Here is a 20076-nt window from a genome sequence, read left to right on the forward strand (position 1 = left end):
GACTTGGAAGGGGGCTCGCGTGGGGGGGGGGGGTCGTCGCCAGCGAGAGGACCCTTTGGAAAGGGAACTCGCTTGGAAGGGTTTGACAAAAGAGGTTGCCACGTTTAATGCTCTTTTTTGTTATATTGCAGCCCTGCTGAGCTCAACAAGATCCTGGTTGAGTGGCTGGCAAAGGTGCACGAGCTGGGCGCGCACCAGAAGCAAGCCAAGCTCTGAAGGAGGCGTACCTTGGCTGGGTCATGTAGCTCCCTTGCATGCCCAACAACCGCATGCCCAAGCAGCTTTCTGTTTTGCCAGATAGAGGGGGGGTGGTCTTAATGGGCACGACACGGGATGGAGAAGAGATGGAGCTGATGGGGTACGGGAGGAGGTCGAGCTGAATGGACTTGCCAAAGACTGGTACCAGCAGTGTCAAGATCGGCCTTTGTGGAGGAGGCTCTTGCACGCTACTGGACAGTTAGAGGCAGCCGCCCTCCAACAACAACGGAGGGCAGAGGAGCGACGCTCACAACAACGAGCAGAGCACCGGGCGGCTAAAATTCAGCAAGTTGGCACAGTATGGGGCACAGGTGGTGGCATCTGCCAGTCATCTCAGTCATTCAACCCATGGCACCAGGGTCTATCCCGTGACATCCTGTCAGCGAGCCTTCAACACTTCACGTGGCCTCAAAGCGCACCTGGCCTGGCACAGGTGCCGTGGTGACGTCACCGTCACTTAGTGGCGAATGGCGGCTATTGGTATATTGGTATTGGTGGCTTACACATTGAGCAAGCGAAGCGGGAGTGCCTGCAGTGGTTAATTGGTGGTGGTTATACATCCAAGCAATCAATAAACATTCCATCAATAAATGTCCTCCAGGTGTCCATGAGAGTGGAGTTGGCGATGAAGTAATTTGCGTGCTGTGCTCTGAACCCGGCGGGACCAGAGTTTATTAATTCCGGGCCACCTCGGCTGACATCGGTGACAAGCGATGACAGAATGGGTTCCCACCCCTACACAAGCCCTTAACCAGCCAGCATTGCCCATCGTGGAGAAGTATGGTAAAAAAAAAAATCATGACCCACGTGGGGAGGCCTTGAGGTGGCTTGAGAAGGGTTGAGTATTTTTTTATTCAGGCCTATCTTGTTACCGTCCCACTGCTTTTAAACATAATCATAATCTTTATTTAGTAGCCTGGAGGAATCCAATGAGCTATCAAGCTCTTTTTCACAGATATCCAATTAATGTAAAACTAAACTATTTTGTATTTGACCAGGTAAAGTCCACCGAGCTATAAAGCTATTTTTCAGAAGCGACCTGGCCACACATTATTGCTCAACGAAGTGGCTTATCGTGTGAAAATGTATAGCAGCCAAATACTCCACACGCATATTCCTATATGTGGAGGGGAAAAAACCTCGAAAACCCGAAGAAAAATCCACGCGACCACAGGGAGAGAGACACGCAAACTCCAAATATACAGGCGACAGGGTCGGGATTTAACTAACGACCTCCTGTATACCAGGAGAGATAGTTAACATCCCACCACTGTCTGGAGGGAACAACAAGAAACCCACCAGCTGGGTTCATGGTCCCATTCGCTGTGTCGTCATCTTCTGGCCATCTCGGCATCAACGTAGATTTATATATCCAAATTTGACCCATATCTGCAGACGCTGCGCATAGTACGAAAAAAGTATTTTGAGAAGAAAAGTTTTAACGTCGCCAATGGAGCAGTGGCAGAGATTGGTAGAACCACCACTGTGGAGATGGAGCCACGTCAGGGCCTGGGCTATCGCTGTTAGTTATGGGGAGTTTTAACAACCGGTGCTTTAATTTTAGCCAGAAAAGTTCAGAACACTGTTCCCGGAACTATCTTGGCACACCGCATCCACCTTCACCTTATTGTTTTCAATATCTTTAAACCTTGTGCGTAGGAACTGCAGGTATACAATAATGTAGGACTTCATACAGAGTACTTGGTACTCAAGTGGCAATGCCTTAGGCCGATAATCCCTATTCCAAGCCAGCCTAGCAGCGTTCCGGATAATATCGAGAAGTTAAGCCCTGTTCACAACTCATATCTGTGTGACCCACGAATCGTCCCTCCAAGTGCCCCTTTGTGGGCCACGTGCCACCCCCCCCCCCCCGGTAAGTTTAACTCATTAATAAGGAATCATGTTTTTTTTTTTGCGGCAGCATCATTTATTATTTACACCACTAAGCCTGCCATACAGTATAGCAGAACTCGAGATAGTAAGAAAGTGGCTGCAGACGAAATTCGAGGTCATAATCAACACAAGAACACGCTGGAAATAAAATTCACCGCAAACGAGCACGAACTAAATTCGGAAAGCTAAATGTGCTCCAGACTACTCTCGTTTGTGTCCGCATAATTCGGGTTATTCGTTAAGCTATCTGAAAAAAAAAACCAACAACATTCATGTCTTTAGTGTTAGTCTTAAAATGTATGGTGAATTGCGAGTGCATGAATAACATTGCTGGGTAAACATCCCGAACGGCGCAGGCTCCAAATGGTGAGGACGGCGCAAATGTAACCAATGCAACGACGGCGAGTCGCCGATAATTTCGTCGATTGAAGCGGGCAATGAAAACAACGAGACAGAATCGCGGTAATCGCATGCAACTGTACGTTTATTGTGTTGATTTGCATATTCGAAACAACGTCGACTCAAAAAGAGGAATGTCCTGCAATATCACCGGTTGCACGGAAAGTACGTCATGCATATTTTAACACGGCGTAGCGATGAAATGAAGCGTGTGCCGTCACCTTGATCGGGATGTTTTGTTGTTGTTGTTTTGTTCTTGAACCTCGCGGTTCAAGCGACGGAGCACGCGAACTTCCATACTGGGCAGCGTGCTCGCTCGAGACGACTCGCCAGATGCCGGCGTTTAAATAGTCATCGGTCGGGAAAACTGAGCAGCAATATTCTCTTAAAACATCGTCTCCTTCTCGAAACGTTTCGTTAGTTACCGAAAGACGTCAGTCGGTAACAATACCCAGACACCTCCGCTGGTCGGCGGGGCTGCGACTCGCAAGGTTTTTTTTAGCGATTACTGGATGATGGGACCTTTGCCAGTACCAAAATAGTTTTCATTTGAGCCTAGTCCCAAACGGTGTTAGACCAAAAGGTGTCCTCTGGACGGCGTCCTCTGGTCGAACACCGTTTGGGACAAAGCTGTCCTCTGGTGTGGACCAATCAGTTTCAAAGACAATGCATATATTATCAGAGTATGTTTTTTGTTTGCATTCTGACCACAAGCATTGTGGTTAATGCAGACATGATTCCTCGTAAAAGGTTTCAGTTTGGTGTTTTAACATCTCAACACAGCTGTTTTGTTGCCAGAAAAAAGGGGGAAAACCCTATTCTTCGATTGCTCGATCTCGGTAAATTTCGGCGGGGGGTATAAATCGGTAACCACCATAGGCGAAAAGCACAACTTGAGTCGTACCTACCGACGCATTTATATAGCGAACACGTCCGCTGTAACCCCCAACGCATTTTAAACGGGTATCGCACAATCGGCTGTTATTGTGGCCACATCGTGAAACTGGGACCGCCAATGTCACGCTGTCTCAGGTGGTGGCACCGTACGGACGAATAAAACACCAGGCGTGTGGGGGCCCACGCAATACCTGGGCGGCGTAGGGGGCACCCACAAGTGCCCGGTGAGGAGACGGAGAGAGCAAGAGAGAGAGCGTGCTGCTGTCTGCAAACAATTACCGAGTCCTCAAAGTAATGTGAACATATATATACTGTGTCAGGTAATAACGGGATTTTTTAGGGAGCCTCGTAAAACGTGAAAAGAATGGGGGGGGGGGGGGGACAAAAATCGAATCGCAGTCCCGACGCTCTAACATCGCAGAGCCATGCTGACCTTAGCACCAGCCGCATTTCCACTCCGCACCACGTGCCAGACAGCGACAACCGTGGCATTGGGCCGTGTTCAAGGATTGTATTAACATTTCCTGTGGCTTTAGTGCTAATTATTTGAACCTTTTTTTAAGTAAGCAAATTGAAATAACATTACAAGCTGAAAAAGTGCAACATTTTGGTCTCCGTGGAAAATAATGTAGATTTTGTTAAGAACACGAATAGATGCTGGGGTACGCACAACCCAAGGATTTCGAGGACACAGCGATACCGCCACTGCAGGTGACGGCCACCTGAGCACACGTGATGACACGTGACAACATGTGCATCCTGCCCAGTGCGCACACCAGACCAGGCAAGGGGAGATTCGAGCTCGAAGCAGACAGCTCCCCGTCTTCACACTCTCAACAAGCCGGACCAGTGCGGTGCCTAGGCCTCGGCAAGTTAAGGTAAAAGGTAAAAACAACCAGCCTACATTTACCCTACCACAATACAATCACTCTACCCCCTTACCTTTGACCCTTTAGCAAGGTAAGGTAAAAGGTCAAATGCAACGAGCCTACCTTTACACCTTTTACCCTTACCCCATACAAATTACCCGATTACAGAGTAATTACTGGGGCACTACTATACATGGACAAGGTTTAGAACAGGTAAATGCTAGGTAGAGCGCTTTATTCATATAGAATACTCTCGATGATTCCAATTTGAAATGGAGGCCACGGACTGCACCACGGAGCTTTTAGCGAGCGGTAAACAAGGTATTTACCGGGTAATTATTCTGCGCTACCTTTACGCTACCCTTTACCTTACCCCTTGGCATGTCGACACCTTTATCTTTACCCTTTTACCCGGTAAAAAGGGTAAATTACCTTACCTTGCCGAGGCCTAGCAGTGCCCTCTAGTCCGTAGCAAATGCAATCGTCAATAATAAACGTTTCGTTTTGAAGGGTTCATGACAGCATGAATAAAATTTACCTCGACAAAAAAACGGGCTTCGGTTCGTAATTTGATTGTGGTCATTCCCGGCTTCTGATCTTAATCCTGGCCAAAATGGCAAGTCGACCCGGCAGACGCTGCTGTTCTGGACTTCTCCGGAGGAGACGCGGAGCATCAAGGAAGGTCGATCCGAGACAGAAATCGTCAACATCCACGTGGGTTATATCACAGTGCAACTTTGCCATCGTCCGTTCAGTCTATTGCAACGTTGGCGTTCACAGCGATGAGATAAAGCGCGGGCGACAGAGCACCAAGTTCTCCCATGCGTATGTGCAGCTCAAGACATTCCCCCTACAGCTCATGGTTTTTTTTGTTGCTCGAACCACGTCTGTAAAAAAAAAACGCAAACCGTCAGCCATGCAGCAGACGGAGACAAATGCCGAGAACGTTCAGTAAACAAGGCATACCAGGGCAACCCCACGTAGTAACACAATCCACGTTAAGGCCTTTACATAACTGTTCCCGCCTTTCGCAAACAGAATGAAACCGCTTAACTGTTAAATTAACCGCGCCTCAAACATTTTGGTTGTCATTTTCCAACACCATAGTTTACGCTCTCTCCCCGATGCGATTTCGGATCGTGTCCGACGTTTCGCTCCACGCGCTGGGAGCTTTCTTCCCGTACGGCGTACGTCCGACAATCGTGCCGGGCAACACCGGCGGGCACAACCAGGAATCACATCAGAAGAGCTGCATCAGCGGCGACCGGTAAAAACGTACACGGGAAGTACCGAGCTGCGACACCGCTCGTTCATTCGTCAGGACGTGCGCGAAACCACGGTGCGGGCAAAGTCAGGAGCCATCGCCTGTTCGGTCAACGGTGGGCGGACGCTCGAACCGCGCACCGCGCGACTCAATCCGTTCCGCACAGGACACTTCAACGTTGCTCAACTACCCCCACACACCACCCCCCCCCCCCAATTCCCACCAGCACATCCGAGCCGTGCCAGCGCGGGGCTCTCACAGTTTTCCACCGTCTATTTGCCGAGCCGAGACCAGGCTGTGACGACTCCGGCCACGCGAGACATTTGAATTGCGGCTTAAGACATAGCAGGCCCAGATGTGGGCCGGGTTGATATTTTTAGCACTGCTCGGATTCCAGGGGCAGGAAATACAACCTAGCGCCCCCGCTAAGCCTTGTTGTTCGGCGCGGACTGGGCACGGCTCGGTGTTGTGCGGTGGAAAGGAAATGGGGGGGAGGAGGGGGGGAAAAGTGGTCGACATACCCACATTGACATGGCTATGGTTCCTGACTTTATTGCCGCACCCTGCGCAGGGTTTCCTGGAGCCTTCGCCTGCACGAAAGGTGAACGCGCCGGGAATCCGTTTGCCGATTTTTTGCGCTGCGAACCTTGCGCTTCCGAACGCTCGCGCGCACTCCTCGGAGGCGGCGCGCGATCCCTGGCGATCGACGATCGGGCAGGGCCACACCGGAAGGTAGTGCAACGGCAATACTGGCCGAAGACATTCGAATCACGAAAAGTAACAAACGCGGGACAACGCCTGCCGGTGCGGCTCGGTGGGCCCGCGCCGCCCACAGAGGCCAACGCATGCCCGGACTCGCTGGCCTCGCGCAAAGCAAATACATTCACGATGGGGAAAGAACGGCGGCGGTGGCGTCTGGACTGGCTGCGTACTGTGCGAAAGAAGTTCAACGTACATTATGTACAGACGTACAGATGGACGTGGCATTATTGCTTCAAGGGATTGACCGCCACCGCCAGCAGCGCTCGATGGCAAAGATGAACTACGAGGCGACTCGTGTAGGACACCATGGTTTGGGACGCATCCTCGACTCACCACTTGACCGTATGGTGATTAACTCGCCAATTGCGTTTGTCGAATGCCGTGTGAAGTTGACTTGATCTATGGACACGGAGGTCCAGTCCATACCCCACGTCTCATTCATTCCCTGGCCACGCACAGCAGCACCAACAGTGTGGCAGAAGGAGACCCCAGCGTTTTGAGGCTCATTCTGTCTGGACAATCATGTTAACTCTTATTTAGGTTTTAGCCCGGACTCAACGGTTATTAATAACGCTCTCTGTATGTCCCTGCAGTCACACTGTCGCATGTGCTCTAAAAACGATACAGTATGACGCAGCCGTTATAATTGATATTCTCTGCAATAACGAGAATTATTATTTGTTATTATATGGAGCTGGCATTGTTGAGTAGGGGCGCAGCAACTATTTGTATTGGGAGGAGTCCCCCTGGTGGTCATTGGTCAAAATACAGATTCACACCACTAATGCTAACAGATCTCTATGGGAGTGAATGGAGGTCACGCTAGCTAGCAGATATCTATGAGAGGGAATGGAGGTCACGTTAGCTAACATATATCTTTGAGAGGGAATGGAGGTCACGTTAGCTAACATATCTCTACGCAGGGGCGTAGTCACTCTCTGGGAGTTGGTGGTGTAAACTAGTAAATGTTTCCTGGTGGCTCTTGGTGAATTTACCGATGGGATCTGCTAAGTTCGCTCTCTAATTCATCACGGATAGGAACAATTCTACTGCACTATAGTCATATTAACGCCACACAACTACGCGCGATTGAATTAGCACCGAGCCTGCCATCCGTGCGCTACCGTGAAGTTAAAGATTCCACCACCATCGTAATCAGCCTTCGTCACCTTGTTGAAGGGAGAAGAAATACGCGGACTCAAAAAAATACCACGAATTTTTGTTTTGTGTTTGGGGCCGAAACTTTGTGGATGGTCTCTGGCTCCACGCCTCCCCCCACGACACCCAGCCGCTGCGCCGGCAGCTGCCGACCATACGGAGCGCAAGATACGGTGCCCCCACCGATGGCACCCGCAAGTCGGCATGCATTTCTTCTTCTTCCACACGTTTGTCCCACTCACGTGGGGTGTTCCGCTGTCCTTGCCAACCTTCTCCACGCTTCCATCTCCTGCGCCATCTCTCTTTCCGCTCTTCGGGCCACCACGGTCCGATCGCACTACATCGCCCCACGTCTTTTTCTGCCTTCCTCTTGATCTCTTTCCTTCCACTTGCATCACCTGCACCTTCTGACTCACATACTTTTCCTGCTGTCTCTCTGCATGACCGAACCACACTAGCCTTTTCTCTCTCATCTTCTCTGTGATTTCTACCACCTTGAGTCTTTTTCTCACTTCTTTGGTAAGCGACAATACTGCAGCAGAATCGGGGCTTGATTACAACCGGGGCTTGATTACAACCGGGTCTGTCCGGGTGAGCGACCCGGAAATAATTTCAGCACCCGGCACACCACATCCGATATACCTCTCGTTGTGGCGACTATTCATCATGCGGCATCTATTCCAGTCAACCTACCTGCGGGGCTGGAAGATATTCAGCGAGGAATTAAGCCCTGAGCAGAATGCGTTTGCTTACTGCAGTAACGAACGCTGCATCGGACGACGCAACGCATTGCAGTGCGCTGAAATGCAAATCATCGCAGCTTACCGCAGCCGCTGCAACGATGAAACGTTAAAGGGACGGGGGAAACGAGCCTGTCCGCGCGGGCGAGAGAGACAGCGTGCAAATGTGTGGGCTGCTGCTAGCAGCCCTTACGGTGACGTCAAACCATAGGGAGGAGGGAGCAGAGGTCCCAACAGACCGCTCCGCACCTAACGCACAGCACGTGGCCCGGCTCGGCGCGACTGCACGAGCAACGTTTGGAGTGCGCCCCTGGCCTGAGTTGTCGCATGCAGCCGCTTGGCTAAGCACACGGCAGTACGCACTTACGCTACGAAGCAAGTGTACACGTCGCCGGACGCCAACCGGTACACGTCGTTACGCACGCACACGTCCCCGTGTATCGTTTTGTATATTATATCACTCAGCAGCCTGTGCCAGTAGAATGAAAATATATGCAACCGTTTGCTTAAAATTATACTCTACGTGATATACGCAAACAAGCATTTTATGTTTCGTACATTCTCATGATTATTATTCTTTTTTTTTTACACCAACGTACGCAGCTGACATGTGCTGGATAAGTTTCACCCGTGAGCGACCGGCCGCGGTGCCACAGCACGGTTCAAGTCGTCTGCCAAGGCACGCCGGAGATCCCGGCGTGAACCCCCTGGGATTCCCTCACCGATAAAGTTCCAATCTCAACGGGATGCTGCGCTGCCCGCGGAGGCGGCGACATTGTGCTCATCAGCAGGACTGAGGCCGGATCCGGGACCCCCCACCCACATCGCCCGCCCCACCGACTTCCCCCCCCACCCCATGGGCCGAGGGCGCAGGGCGGTAAAGTGCAAAAACGAGAGCGGTACGGGGTCCCCGCACACCGCTCGCGGTGCGTGACACAACCCGCTCCCCGCTCGCTATTCCCGCAGATTTTTTTTAATCCAAACATCGAGAAGATGTTCGATCACTCACGGGCCATCGTTGGGTCGCGTTTACCCAACAGCGGCGGTCCTCCACAATGCCCACTTCTTTAGATTTCAGTTGATGAAATGAAGGGATGTTCTTTCTTTGGGGTTTTTTTTGGTGTAGGGTTAAAGGGTTAAAGGGTTAAGGGGTTACGAGTGAGAGTTAAGGTTTATGGGTTAGGGATCGGGTTAGGGTTTAGAGCTCAGGAGTTAGAAGTTATGGCTATGGTTTTATAATGACGGGTTATGGTTTAGGGTTTCGATGTTATGGCTAAAGTGTTATGGAATAGGAAAAGGGACTGGGTTCAGGGTTAGCAGTGAGAGTTATGGTTTAGGGGTGAGGGTTAAGGATTTACGCATAGGGTTTACGGGTTAGGAATAAGGTTAGGGTTTTGGTGTTACGGTTTAAGGGTTGGGGGGTTTAAGGTCTAGAAGTTAGGGTTACAGACAGGAGCATTTAAGACTTTCTTGCCCTACACCTGTGACAAGTAGCATCAGCCTGACACATAGCACGACGGACAGCATACTCGGGGCGCGATCGCGAACACGTGCACGCAAGCACGCCGCAGCCGCCGCCGCTTAAGTCTTTTGGAAGCCATACAGTGTTATTGCTGGGCAGTAGGCGCGTCTGCATTTGCTGGTTGCAGGCACTCTGACCCGTGTGTCAGTATTGCAAGTCGCCGACAAGGGAAGAGGGGGGAGCGAATTAAATCGAGAGAGACCGAACATTGGGCCGTAAAACACAACGCCCCCCACCCCCCCCCCCCAAGCTATTTACACCACCACGTCACAGCAGCGTGCGTTCGTGTCTATATTTGCTTTCGTACGTTCTACCAGAAAAGTGCATTCGGGGTAATTGAATTGTAATGGTGTGGGTTGTACTTCAGGGGGGGTAGGAGTGAGAGGAGAGGTGCACGAGACAGCCACGCACGTCACACAGAGTCGCACGGGACTATAGGAATCGAGGAAAAGAATTGATATTCGCAGGATTGAAACACTCGGTTCCCTCCGCGACCGCCCCCGCGGGACACCACGCGCAGAAAAACACAGATATAAAGCGTTGGGTGTGGTTGAGCATCTCGGTTACGCTGCGGTGAGGCACACCGCTCGCCTGTCTTCACGTCCAGGTCGAAAGTGCCGCTTTGCTTTGGGAGGATTCGAATGATTGCCAAAAAAAAAAGATCATCGCGCGGGGGAGATTCCGCGTCCATGGAAACGCTGCCACCAATTGGGGGAAGCGGTCGGTGGGTATATGCAAAATAGCAATTCACCCCGTGTCACTCCTTCCCACCTTGTGCCATTTTTGCATGGACAAGTCGCGGACCATTACCAGCAATTACCGCGCGGAACGTCAAGAGCCACTCGAAGCATTTACCGTGTCCTCCCAAGTCCCGCGAGCTGCAATCAACTGTGATCCGAACAGCGGAACGGTTCATCATCAGTCAACGCTGCATAAACCTCAGCCGAGTCTACGGTTGCCAGCTGTCCCGGATTTCCCAGGATCAAAACTGTCCTGGGCAATCTGTCGGCATTCTCGGGGCATTTAGTCTCCCACCGGGATATTTTCTTGTCAGCTGCGTAATAATACACCACTCGAGACAATGCATTTACAACGTAGTTCTCCATCCTGCCTCTAAGGTGACATATTCCTCCCCTTCCCATGACACCAGGGAGATGGTGTACAGGGGAAACACCCTCGGTCCGAGCTTGCCGCGAAATGCCCAACCGTGCCAACCATCGGGTTGAATAATGCAGAGGCCGACCGCTTGCACAGCGAGACGGAGCACCAAGGCCGGGCGCTCTCCGCTCCCCGAATACTGGCACCATCTTTCGCGCCGGGTGGTGAAGTCGCACCAGGAACTCGGTCGGAGTGTGCTTCATTCCCTCTCCCCCGCGTGTCACTCTCGCGCTAGGGGCACAGGAGGGATAAAGCAGCTCGAACGATGGAATTTGGAAGCGGCAAAGAGAGCATTGTTTGCATTAAAACATCCAAGCGAGGTTTGTGTCGAGCGGGACGCCTCGGAAAAGCAACCGGTAAAGAAGCCCCTGGCCTTGAGGTGCACGCGCATTCACAGGATGCTAGGAATTTCACGACAGGACTGTTTAAGAAAACTTGAAATTGAATGCAGAACATTGCGGATTAAATCAATGGGGGGGGGGGGGGGCGGGGGGGGCGGTGTGCGGTGGAGAGGAGAGACGTGCAGCATGACGGAGGGAGCGTCACCGAGCACCGGCACCGGAGTGGCAGCCGGAGGTCGGCGGCGACCAAGGGGGTGGATGCCCAAAAGATAGGCGACAACGGACGAGGTTAGCGAGAGTTGGTCATGGAGGTCGGCTGTTGACTGAAACATTCACAGGATCTGGCCAAAGTTGACTTCCCCGCACAGCAGTGCCCATTTTAATTCACCCCGCAGGGGTAATGAGGATGGTGCACGCTCAGTTTGGCGCTCGGCTAGGAATTGAATTTGAATCTGCCACGAAGTGCAAGCACACGGGATATATCAAGCGGGCATTACTCAAGTAAATTGCCACGTCAATGAGCAATGAGGGACGGTGCACATCTCCATTGGCACCCAGGCGGCAAGAGTGGAAACTTTACATTTCTATTCATAGCATCCAATCTCAGGCTCTCTAGGCCGATCGGATTAAGGGCATTTTAGAAAAGTCTCAAGCATTAACTTGCCCACTCCCTCCCACTGTTGAAGTAAGGGAGATAGGGGGAGGATGAGGGGGGGGAGGGTGATGGAAGGGGGGGGAGAGTCAGCAGTGCAGATTGACTCATGGGAGGTTGCACCAGACAATGGGAACACCAGGTAAGGGAGTTCACTTTCCTGTGAAGCACTCATCCATATCCTGCCCTTTTGAGGACAGTTGGGCAGCTAGATGCTCTAGAGTGGCGTTGAACGCACGTGGCCCGGCCTAATGTTACAACGTCGAGCTGTGCGTGTCTGAAATGAGCCCTTTTGAGTCGTCCTTCGCTTTAATTAACGCCGACCCCTAAGCCACGTGCACTCAGGACAAGACACCGCTGACGAGCGCTCAATGCTCCGCGCACAGACCGACGTGATACGCTATTAGCGTCAGCCTGCTTAACGGCCGACAACGAATAACAAAACGTACGATTTGGTATCACGGCATCGTGGCGATTGTTATCGTGATTCACTGATGTCATCGATCGAGCAATGCCACTCGTGGGCGTGTGGGGTACGGCGGTACGTGTTTGTGCCCGTGCGTATGTATCAACACGTACCGCGCGCCGCTGATAATTGATATGCGGTGCGCTGGACGGCTTGCAAATTTTTAGGTAACTTGTTTAAAGCGTTGGTTTCCCATAGCGAATACAATAGGCGGATGTTATCAAAGACGATATTTTAGCTGTAATTGTTTTTACTTCATTGATCGATGTTTTTTGGGGGTTTTGGGCCAAATTTATAGTTTTGGGACGAAAATTTCGTCAATAACCCTCCACCACCCGACAAACGTTACAATCTCGTGGGGTGGTGGAGGGTGATTGATAGAAAATTTCGCATAGAATGGCCACCTTTTTTATATTGTGTTAAACCGAGGGTAAACAAAATACTCCCATTTATTTAATGACCGCTATGCATACTATGCATTTAACTTGGCGCCTCGGGGCAGTGACGGGGCCCAGCGTTCTCGCCGCTCGTTGTGGCAAAGGCTCGTGATGTCGAATCCAGCGGCCGCCCTGGTTAATACTGCGGCGGTGTCTAGCGGCCGTAAAAAAAAAAACACGCACGCATGCATGCCGGCCCGCTTCTCGGCGGACATTACAGATCCCTCGACGCTAATTCGCAATGAGCAGTGCCATCGTGTGCCAAATGTGAAAAATGTCCCCGGGATAATTAATTCACTGGGATTACAAAAAGCAATCGTTGCTCCCTAGTACTGAAAAAAAAACTTGACAGCAACCCCACACCCCCCCCCCCCCCCGAGGAAGAGTCACGTGACTTTCCTGGAGTAAACAAAGTGAAACAAATATCAATGAAGGAAAAAAAACGTTTGCCACACGGTCAATTCACGGCAGCTTCTGTATCCCGCTTCTGGCAGCGGAGAGCCGTGCAGTCTAAGTCTCGGCGAAACGTCCACCTCGTCGCTCAGAGCCTTTCCTGGGTGCCCTTTCTGAATCGCCAGAAACAGCCCCCACCAGCGCCCAACCCCCCGACCCACCCCCGGACATTTATACCGCACAACTCCTGCATCGTACTCACCGACAGATTGCACACATTACCGATCGTACCAGTGTGTATGCATGTGACCTGTCAATGGATTAGGGAAGAAGATTGTAACAACAACAAAAAAATCACGCACAATCATTAATAATTGTCTTGTAGAAACTCACTCTTGTTATTATTGCAAGGGTACCCAATCAACAAGCACAACCGCTGGGGGTTTGTTTTCCACTCGTTTCGCCTTTTCTGTCACCGGCCCATCGTTTAGGCATCACAATTAAAGAGGTTGAAAGAAACAAAGTTGAAACTCGTCAAGGTTGAAAACGAACGACGTCGAAACAAAACAATAAAAACTGCAAGCTTCTTGCTCGCAAAGGAAGAAACTCGTTCGTTTGAAGGGCGCGGCAGAAGGAAGAGGAGAAAGGGGGGTGGGGGGTGGAGAATCTATTAATCAGCGGGAGCTTCACAGGAAAGTCTCCGCCTCCTCACGATTCTTCCCGCTGCTCCCAATCCGCCAATTCTCGCCCGAGGCCTTCTCTTCCCGCGCCTCCACTTCGGCCGGCGGCGGCGGTGGCAGCGGCGGCAACGACGGCCGCCCCTTGAGCAGCCCGTTGCTCAGCTCTGCCTCCTGTGGGGAAGTCCGCCGCTCCTCCTCCTTTCCCGCGGCCGGCGCCGCTTTTGCGGTCGCGCTCGAGCCCGCCGTCGTCACGGCCGTCGGGGTCGGGGTCGCGGCGCCGACGTCGTCGTCAGCCGCCGCTGCCGCCGCCGCCGCCGCCGCCGCCGCCCCCTGGGCCCTGGCCTTCTCGAGACGACGCTCGGCGTGGCCGGCCGGGTACACAACGAGGAAGGCCGCCACGAGGAAGGCGACGAAGGAAGCGATGGCCGCCACGATGGGCACCACGCGCACCGAGCCCGTCGCCTGGATGAAGCCGCTGAGCGCCGACGCCACCAGGATCTGCGAGATGTACACCTGGCACGACAGGATGGCGCAGTCCACGCCAAAGCCACGCTTGGTCCCCTCGGGGCTGCTGTGTACGAACTGTGTGGGGGGGCGGGTGGGGGGAGACGGGGGGGGGGGCTAAGGTGATGGGAGACATGCAAAGCAACAGCTCCTCCCCAGGGTCATGGGCGCTCAAGCAAATGCTTGGCTCATGTATAATGAACAGAAGGGCTGTTAATTACACATGAGCCAAAAGCTTGCCATCTGTACGACCGATATAAATATCATATTTTATATCTATATATATACTGTGATGCTGCCGTGGCCTAATGGTTAGCACACTGAACTTGTAGCTGCACTGCACAGTCAAATTACTTCCGTGTTAATCACGCGAGCTTCAAAATAAAGGGATATCCTGGGAGAACCTTGGTTTCAAATCCAGGCAACAATCTGTGATTAAAACCAGGTTCTCAAGCGTAACGAACTGATATTCTCAGCCTGGTCACCAAGTGGCTGCGTTGGCGATCGGGCCAAATAAAATCCCCTACGATGCCAGAAGCACAACACAAAGTACGCACCGTGCGAGACTGCGCTGCCAGTGGTGCACGAGCACAAACAATAAACGCGCGACGAAATATTGACGAACGCGCGTCGATTCCTTTGAACGTGTCGGGACGGCTGCCGTCGTCGAAACGACGACCGCGGGCTCCAGCTGTGCGACGAAGGTCAAAGCGCGCGCGCCGTCGCGACGCTCTCGGGCGGCAGGAGGCCGAGAGCGGTCCTCCTCTCCCGCGCAGCAGCTTGTCAGCGTCCGCACGGCACAAAGCCAACGTTTAGTTTCGTTCACGATACAGGTTTTTTTGGGGTTCGTTTACTCGAGTTCCCCCAGCGTTCCTCTAGTCCAGTGCGTGCCGTGCCACTGTTGTTGTTTAAAAAAAAAAAGCCGCGGCTGCCCAGGGGGTCAGGCGAGAGAGAACCCACCTCCTTGAGCTCGTGGTACTGCCCCAGCAGCGCGTAAGGGCAGTAGGCGATGCTCATGAACACCAGCCCCATGGTGGAGATCATGACCATGGAGACGTAGACGTTGGGAAACGCGGCCATGATGGACATGCCGACAGAGAAGCCGAGCGTGCCCAGGCAGTAGACGCCCTTCACGCAGGGCTCCTGCTCGCTCATGTATTTCTGCAGCACGGCTGGGCCGGGAGCGGGGTTGGGGGGAAGAGTCGGCGCAGCACAGCAACAAGGACGGTCGCACAAACGGGGCGCACTCTCTGGTTGTCAGAGATGCAGCAGATTGTAAAGCCGATTCTTAGAGGGATAGATAGATTAACAGGTATGGTTCGTGCACATGGTATTTATTCAAAACCAGCCAAGAAGCAGACAAAATGCAGCGTCGTCAATGCAATTGTCATTCCAAGTGCGATGGGCGTCGTATATAAAATAAAAATTGCCAATTTTTTGTATAAACTTTTGTAACACGAGAAATGTATACGCTGGCCACACAACATCAAATCGTGTGTGTGAGAATTGATTATTTCTGATTCATGTATGCTCATGCCACTACAGATCATGGTGATTCACGCCACCACAGATTCTGCGTATACCACAAGGACAAACAAATAATTGATTCATAAATCAAATCGTGACACCAAATTGTGATAATTCATCGGACAGCACAGAGTGGACCATCGCATCCCTCCTGGTTCGTCTGCGCAATCCTATTGCTCTGTGCCTTGTGACGTCCACTGCACAGCTGTGCTGCTCTGGTATTGTGACGGTAACTGTGAGACTATCTCTGGATGCAAAAGGCTCCTTTTTTCTACTTTCCCCCACCCACCCCTTTTGAACACATCATCGCTATCTTCCTTCTTTTAACTGATGAAGTGTGACCCGGCCATCTTGATTCACGGCCGATGTAACCCGTCCAATTTTAAGGAAAACAACAGGCAGGGTTGGGGACAAGGGGGCGGTAGCAGCACTGGGTTCAACAATGCCCGCGAGAGCTTTGGGAAATACGTAATGGCGGTCTGCAGAACGTTCCCGAAGAAACAAACCGGTGGCGACGATCACGATTGGCCAATTTCAGCGTAGCGATGAGTAATGGTCACTCTAGTGAATTAGGGAGGTGCAACGGAGAACCAATGCAGCTACATTTTTTCTGGCATTACAGTCGCTCCCGTCAATAAGAGAACCGGAGAATAGCTCGTGAGGTTGATAATGGGGTCAAGTAATGGGGTAAAGTAATAATGGGGTCAAGTAATAGCGGCGGAGAGCGTGCGGTGACACGGACGTGGCAAAAGCAGAGCGACGTTTACTTTCTCCGGCTGATACAGTGATCGCCAAATGAATTAAGCTGCAGTTTAATTAACAAGATGAGCGCCGGCCCACAGATTGTAACGGGCGTCACTTGAAACATCGTCAATGGAGTAAATTTAACAATCGATAGTCGTGCAATTTATGTTCGCTAGCACAGCAGAGCGTGCATAAAACCACGAGCAGGTGCGCTTTTACACATGGCGGTGCTTTGTAAGCACGCGCGCAAAAACACACGCATGCACACACATGGTTACGTGCAAGATTTCAGGAATCAATGTTCTGTGTGAGCGCAGAAGGACCGTGCCGCTTTGGGAGACCGGGGCGAGTGTCGGAATCCAACGCTCCGCTTTCAAAAAAAGCATTAACTCATTCAATTACACTTTCATGAGCACACGTGAAACAGGACGTGCCTTTCCCCATGGACACAAAAAAACAGAGAACAATTCCCTCGCAAAATAAATTAGGGACGAGCTTTAATTAAAAAAAGAAACCCATAAAGCACGCTCCCGAGGCATCGTGCGAAATGAGCGGGAGATCAAACTGGCAACCCATCGCGGCGAGCAGAGGGACAGAGCCGGAAGGGTCAAGGGGACTCTCACGAGTAGTGGGGGGCCAGGAGGGGGGGGAGGTGGGGGGGGTCGGGGCAAGAGGTGTATTTATGTACGTATGTTCAAATTATTTCGTACCGTACGTAGCTAGTCGGAGGTGCGGGGGAGGACAACAAACTAAAACACAAAAAGCAGTTCTAGAGAAATTAGTTTTCAATATAGATTATTTAAAAGTGCTCAGCTCCCAGTAGCTTCATCATATCGGAAGGGAGAGTGTTCCAGACGGGCACAGAAGGGCATCTGAACGCTCGTGATGCGGCGACCGTCTTTGTTCGGTGACTAGCCAAAAGCCGCTGCTGCGAGGATGACCGGAGCTCACGTGATGGTTTACATTCCTTGACGAGTGGTGGGGTGGGGGGAGGGGAGAAAACCCCTAGGAGCTATGGTACCTGAAAAGGCTGCTGCCGTGAGCGCGTACACAGTGAGGCCCCAGCAGCCCATCTGCACGCCGCTATTGTACAGACGCACCTCGGTCGAGTTGGCAGGAGCCTGCCGGGTAAAGCGACAACAACGTACGGGTGAAGCGTGAGCTCGCCTTTGCGAGGGGCGGCGGTTCGGCCGCTCCTTCGTTCGCACGTACGCACGCACGTTGAACAGCAATGCTCGTACGTTCACAGCGCTCTCCGTCCGGGTTGTACTGCGCGTCGCTCGGCACGAGCTGTACAGCACAAGCTCAAACAAAAAAAACGCGACGTAGGTTTGATGATCAACTTTCCCACGGGTTTGGCTCCCAAGACCCCAAGGCACGATTCTGCGAGAGGGTGCGGGGGGGGGGGGGGTCGTATCCCCTGCCTGCCCTGGGCTCAGCTCGTGAGCAATTAGGCATGCTCTTATGCTGCCCACGCCTCGTCTGTACTCTCCTATTAGTTCATGTAAAGCAATGGAATCTGTCTTCTCATTGGTGGAAGCGGTGGAGGACGGTGGAGTGGGGGTGGGGTACGTCTCATCGGATTCTGTTAATGAGCCATACTCGGGAGTCATCCTTCTTCTCGACAGGCACATAAACAGCGAGCTGCTGTCAGAGTGAATAAAACTCCGCGCGAGCGTGGCGCCTTCGCGCCGCCGCGCTCGCAGAGGTCCCGTGGGCAGGACGCAAGGTCAGAGCGCCGGCTCTCCCCGGCCTGGCTCAGGAAACCCATATCCGGGGGTCGGCAACCTGCCGCTGCCAATGGTCTCGTGCTCGCATTGCATCGCGGGCTCTTGTGAAATATATATTTTTTCGAAATCGGGGGAACAAAAATGGTCGCCTTGTTCCTTTGCTTGCCGACCCCTGCTCATATCGAGTCAATTCATCAACGCATTTTTCATTCGCTCCATGGCACACGGCTACCACGACGGGGAGGTGCTACGTTCCACAAGTGAGTACATTTGGGAGGCCATATTGCTTCGTGGCTTTAAGCATAGTAGGTGAGTTTTACGAATTTTTTGCATATATGTTGAAAATTTTCAACCGCACCACATGTCCTACTCTTTTTTTAATAATGTCACGGGTGTTATTATTTCTTTATTTCTCTTAGGAACTTACAGAGTTGAAAACCGGTCCCACTGCACGAGTTAAACCAGAGCAAAGAGAGCTTTTCGTAAGTATGCCCTGACCACTACCCTACAGCTTCCACACCGATATAATTAAACTACGATTTTTTTTATTTATTTTACCAGGTATGGCCCACTGAGCTATTTTTTCTATTTTTCAGAAACGACCTGGCCACAAATGATAGCCCAAGGAAGTGGCTTATCACGTGGAAATGTATAGCAGCCAAATACTTTCAACGCGTGTTGATTCTAAAAGGACCCGGAGAAAAATCCACGCGACCATGGGGAGAACAGGCAAAAATATACAGCAGGTGTCAGGTTCGAGATGGAACGCACGATCTCCTGTATACCAGGCGAGGTAGTTAACATCTCGCAGCTTCCGAAGAGGAACGCGTGTCTAAAAGCTTTGCGGAATCCACGCGCAGCCGCGTCGCGTAACTAAACGCCGATCCTCGTACCGCCGCCTCCCCGGCGCTCCCTCTCACCGTGGGGTCCCCGCTGTAGACCATCTGACCCATGAAGTCGGTGTAGAAGACGGCGGCCGAGATGAGCGCAAACCACGTGAAGAGGTGGCAGGTGCAGAGGTGGCGCAGCTCACGGGGCATGCGCAGCATGGAGAGCCACAGCAGGCGCACCTGCGGCACAACGCGGGCACACAAAACACAAAGATTCCCCCCCCCCCCCCCGTATTTCCTTAACAGACTGTTGGAAAGTGCTGTTGAGCGAGCACCTATGTAGGCCGGAACGGAACACGAGGGTGTGGCGGAAAAGCACCACCATCGGCCACCATTGTCTCCCCAGTGGCGATATTTTTACACACCGCACCAGGTAATCATTTGAGGTCGAGTCGACCTAGGGGAGACCCAGGACCGGTTCAAATAATCGTCACCACCACGCACACACCAGGCTGTGCCACCCACCCGCCCGCCCGCCCGCCCACCCGCCTCCTCCGGCCCACCTCACACGCTCGCCAAGCAGCACCGGTGATGGTTCTCGCCTAAGCTTTGCAGACGAGGGCTGCCACGGAGAGCGATAAGGCGATGGACAGGTGACGTTAGAGAATGGACAGAGATGCAGATTAACGATGCGGCGAGACTGCCGGAGGTGGAAGAGTTGCCACCTGTCCTGGTTTTCCCAGGAATGTCCATGGAGTCTTCCTGAGATAGTAAAAGTCCCGTTTTTTGCCAGCTGTCTAATCATACACCACTCAGGACAATAACTTTCACACGTGATTCTCCCCTTATCGG

The 20076-nt window shown here is 52.2% G+C and overlaps 2 protein-coding genes across 5 annotated transcripts in view; one reads left to right on the forward strand and one right to left on the reverse strand.

The window, feature by feature from the left end:
* The window catches only part of EPHX2 (epoxide hydrolase 2), a 20182-nt gene extending 16357 nt beyond the window's left edge, over window positions 1–3825 (forward strand). Inside the window, exon 19 of the mRNA XM_032961724.2 lies at window positions 132–3825. Coding sequence (XP_032817615.2) covers window positions 132–216 — 85 coding nt within the window. The 3' untranslated portion in view covers window positions 217–3825. The remainder of the gene's footprint in view (window positions 1–131) is intronic.
* The window catches only part of LOC116946625 (solute carrier family 45 member 4-like), a 54149-nt gene continuing 36690 nt past the window's right edge, over window positions 2618–20076 (reverse strand). For all 4 annotated transcript variants that reach the window (XM_032961718.2, XM_076070018.1, XM_032961717.2 and 1 more), the window contains 4 exons: window positions 19315–19464; window positions 17686–17785; window positions 15354–15565; window positions 2618–14471 (listed from right to left, as the gene is read on the reverse strand). In XM_032961718.2, coding sequence (XP_032817609.2) covers window positions 13896–14471; window positions 15354–15565; window positions 17686–17785; window positions 19315–19464 — 1038 coding nt within the window. In that variant the 3' untranslated portion in view covers window positions 2618–13895. The remainder of the gene's footprint in view (window positions 14472–15353; window positions 15566–17685; window positions 17786–19314; window positions 19465–20076) is intronic.

Source organism: Petromyzon marinus, chromosome 27 (assembly GCF_048934315.1).
Source record: "Petromyzon marinus isolate PM22_M1 ecotype Great Lakes invasive population chromosome 27, UKy_Petmar_22M1.pri1.0, whole genome shotgun sequence".
Taxonomy (NCBI): Eukaryota; Metazoa; Chordata; class Hyperoartia; order Petromyzontiformes; family Petromyzontidae; genus Petromyzon; species Petromyzon marinus.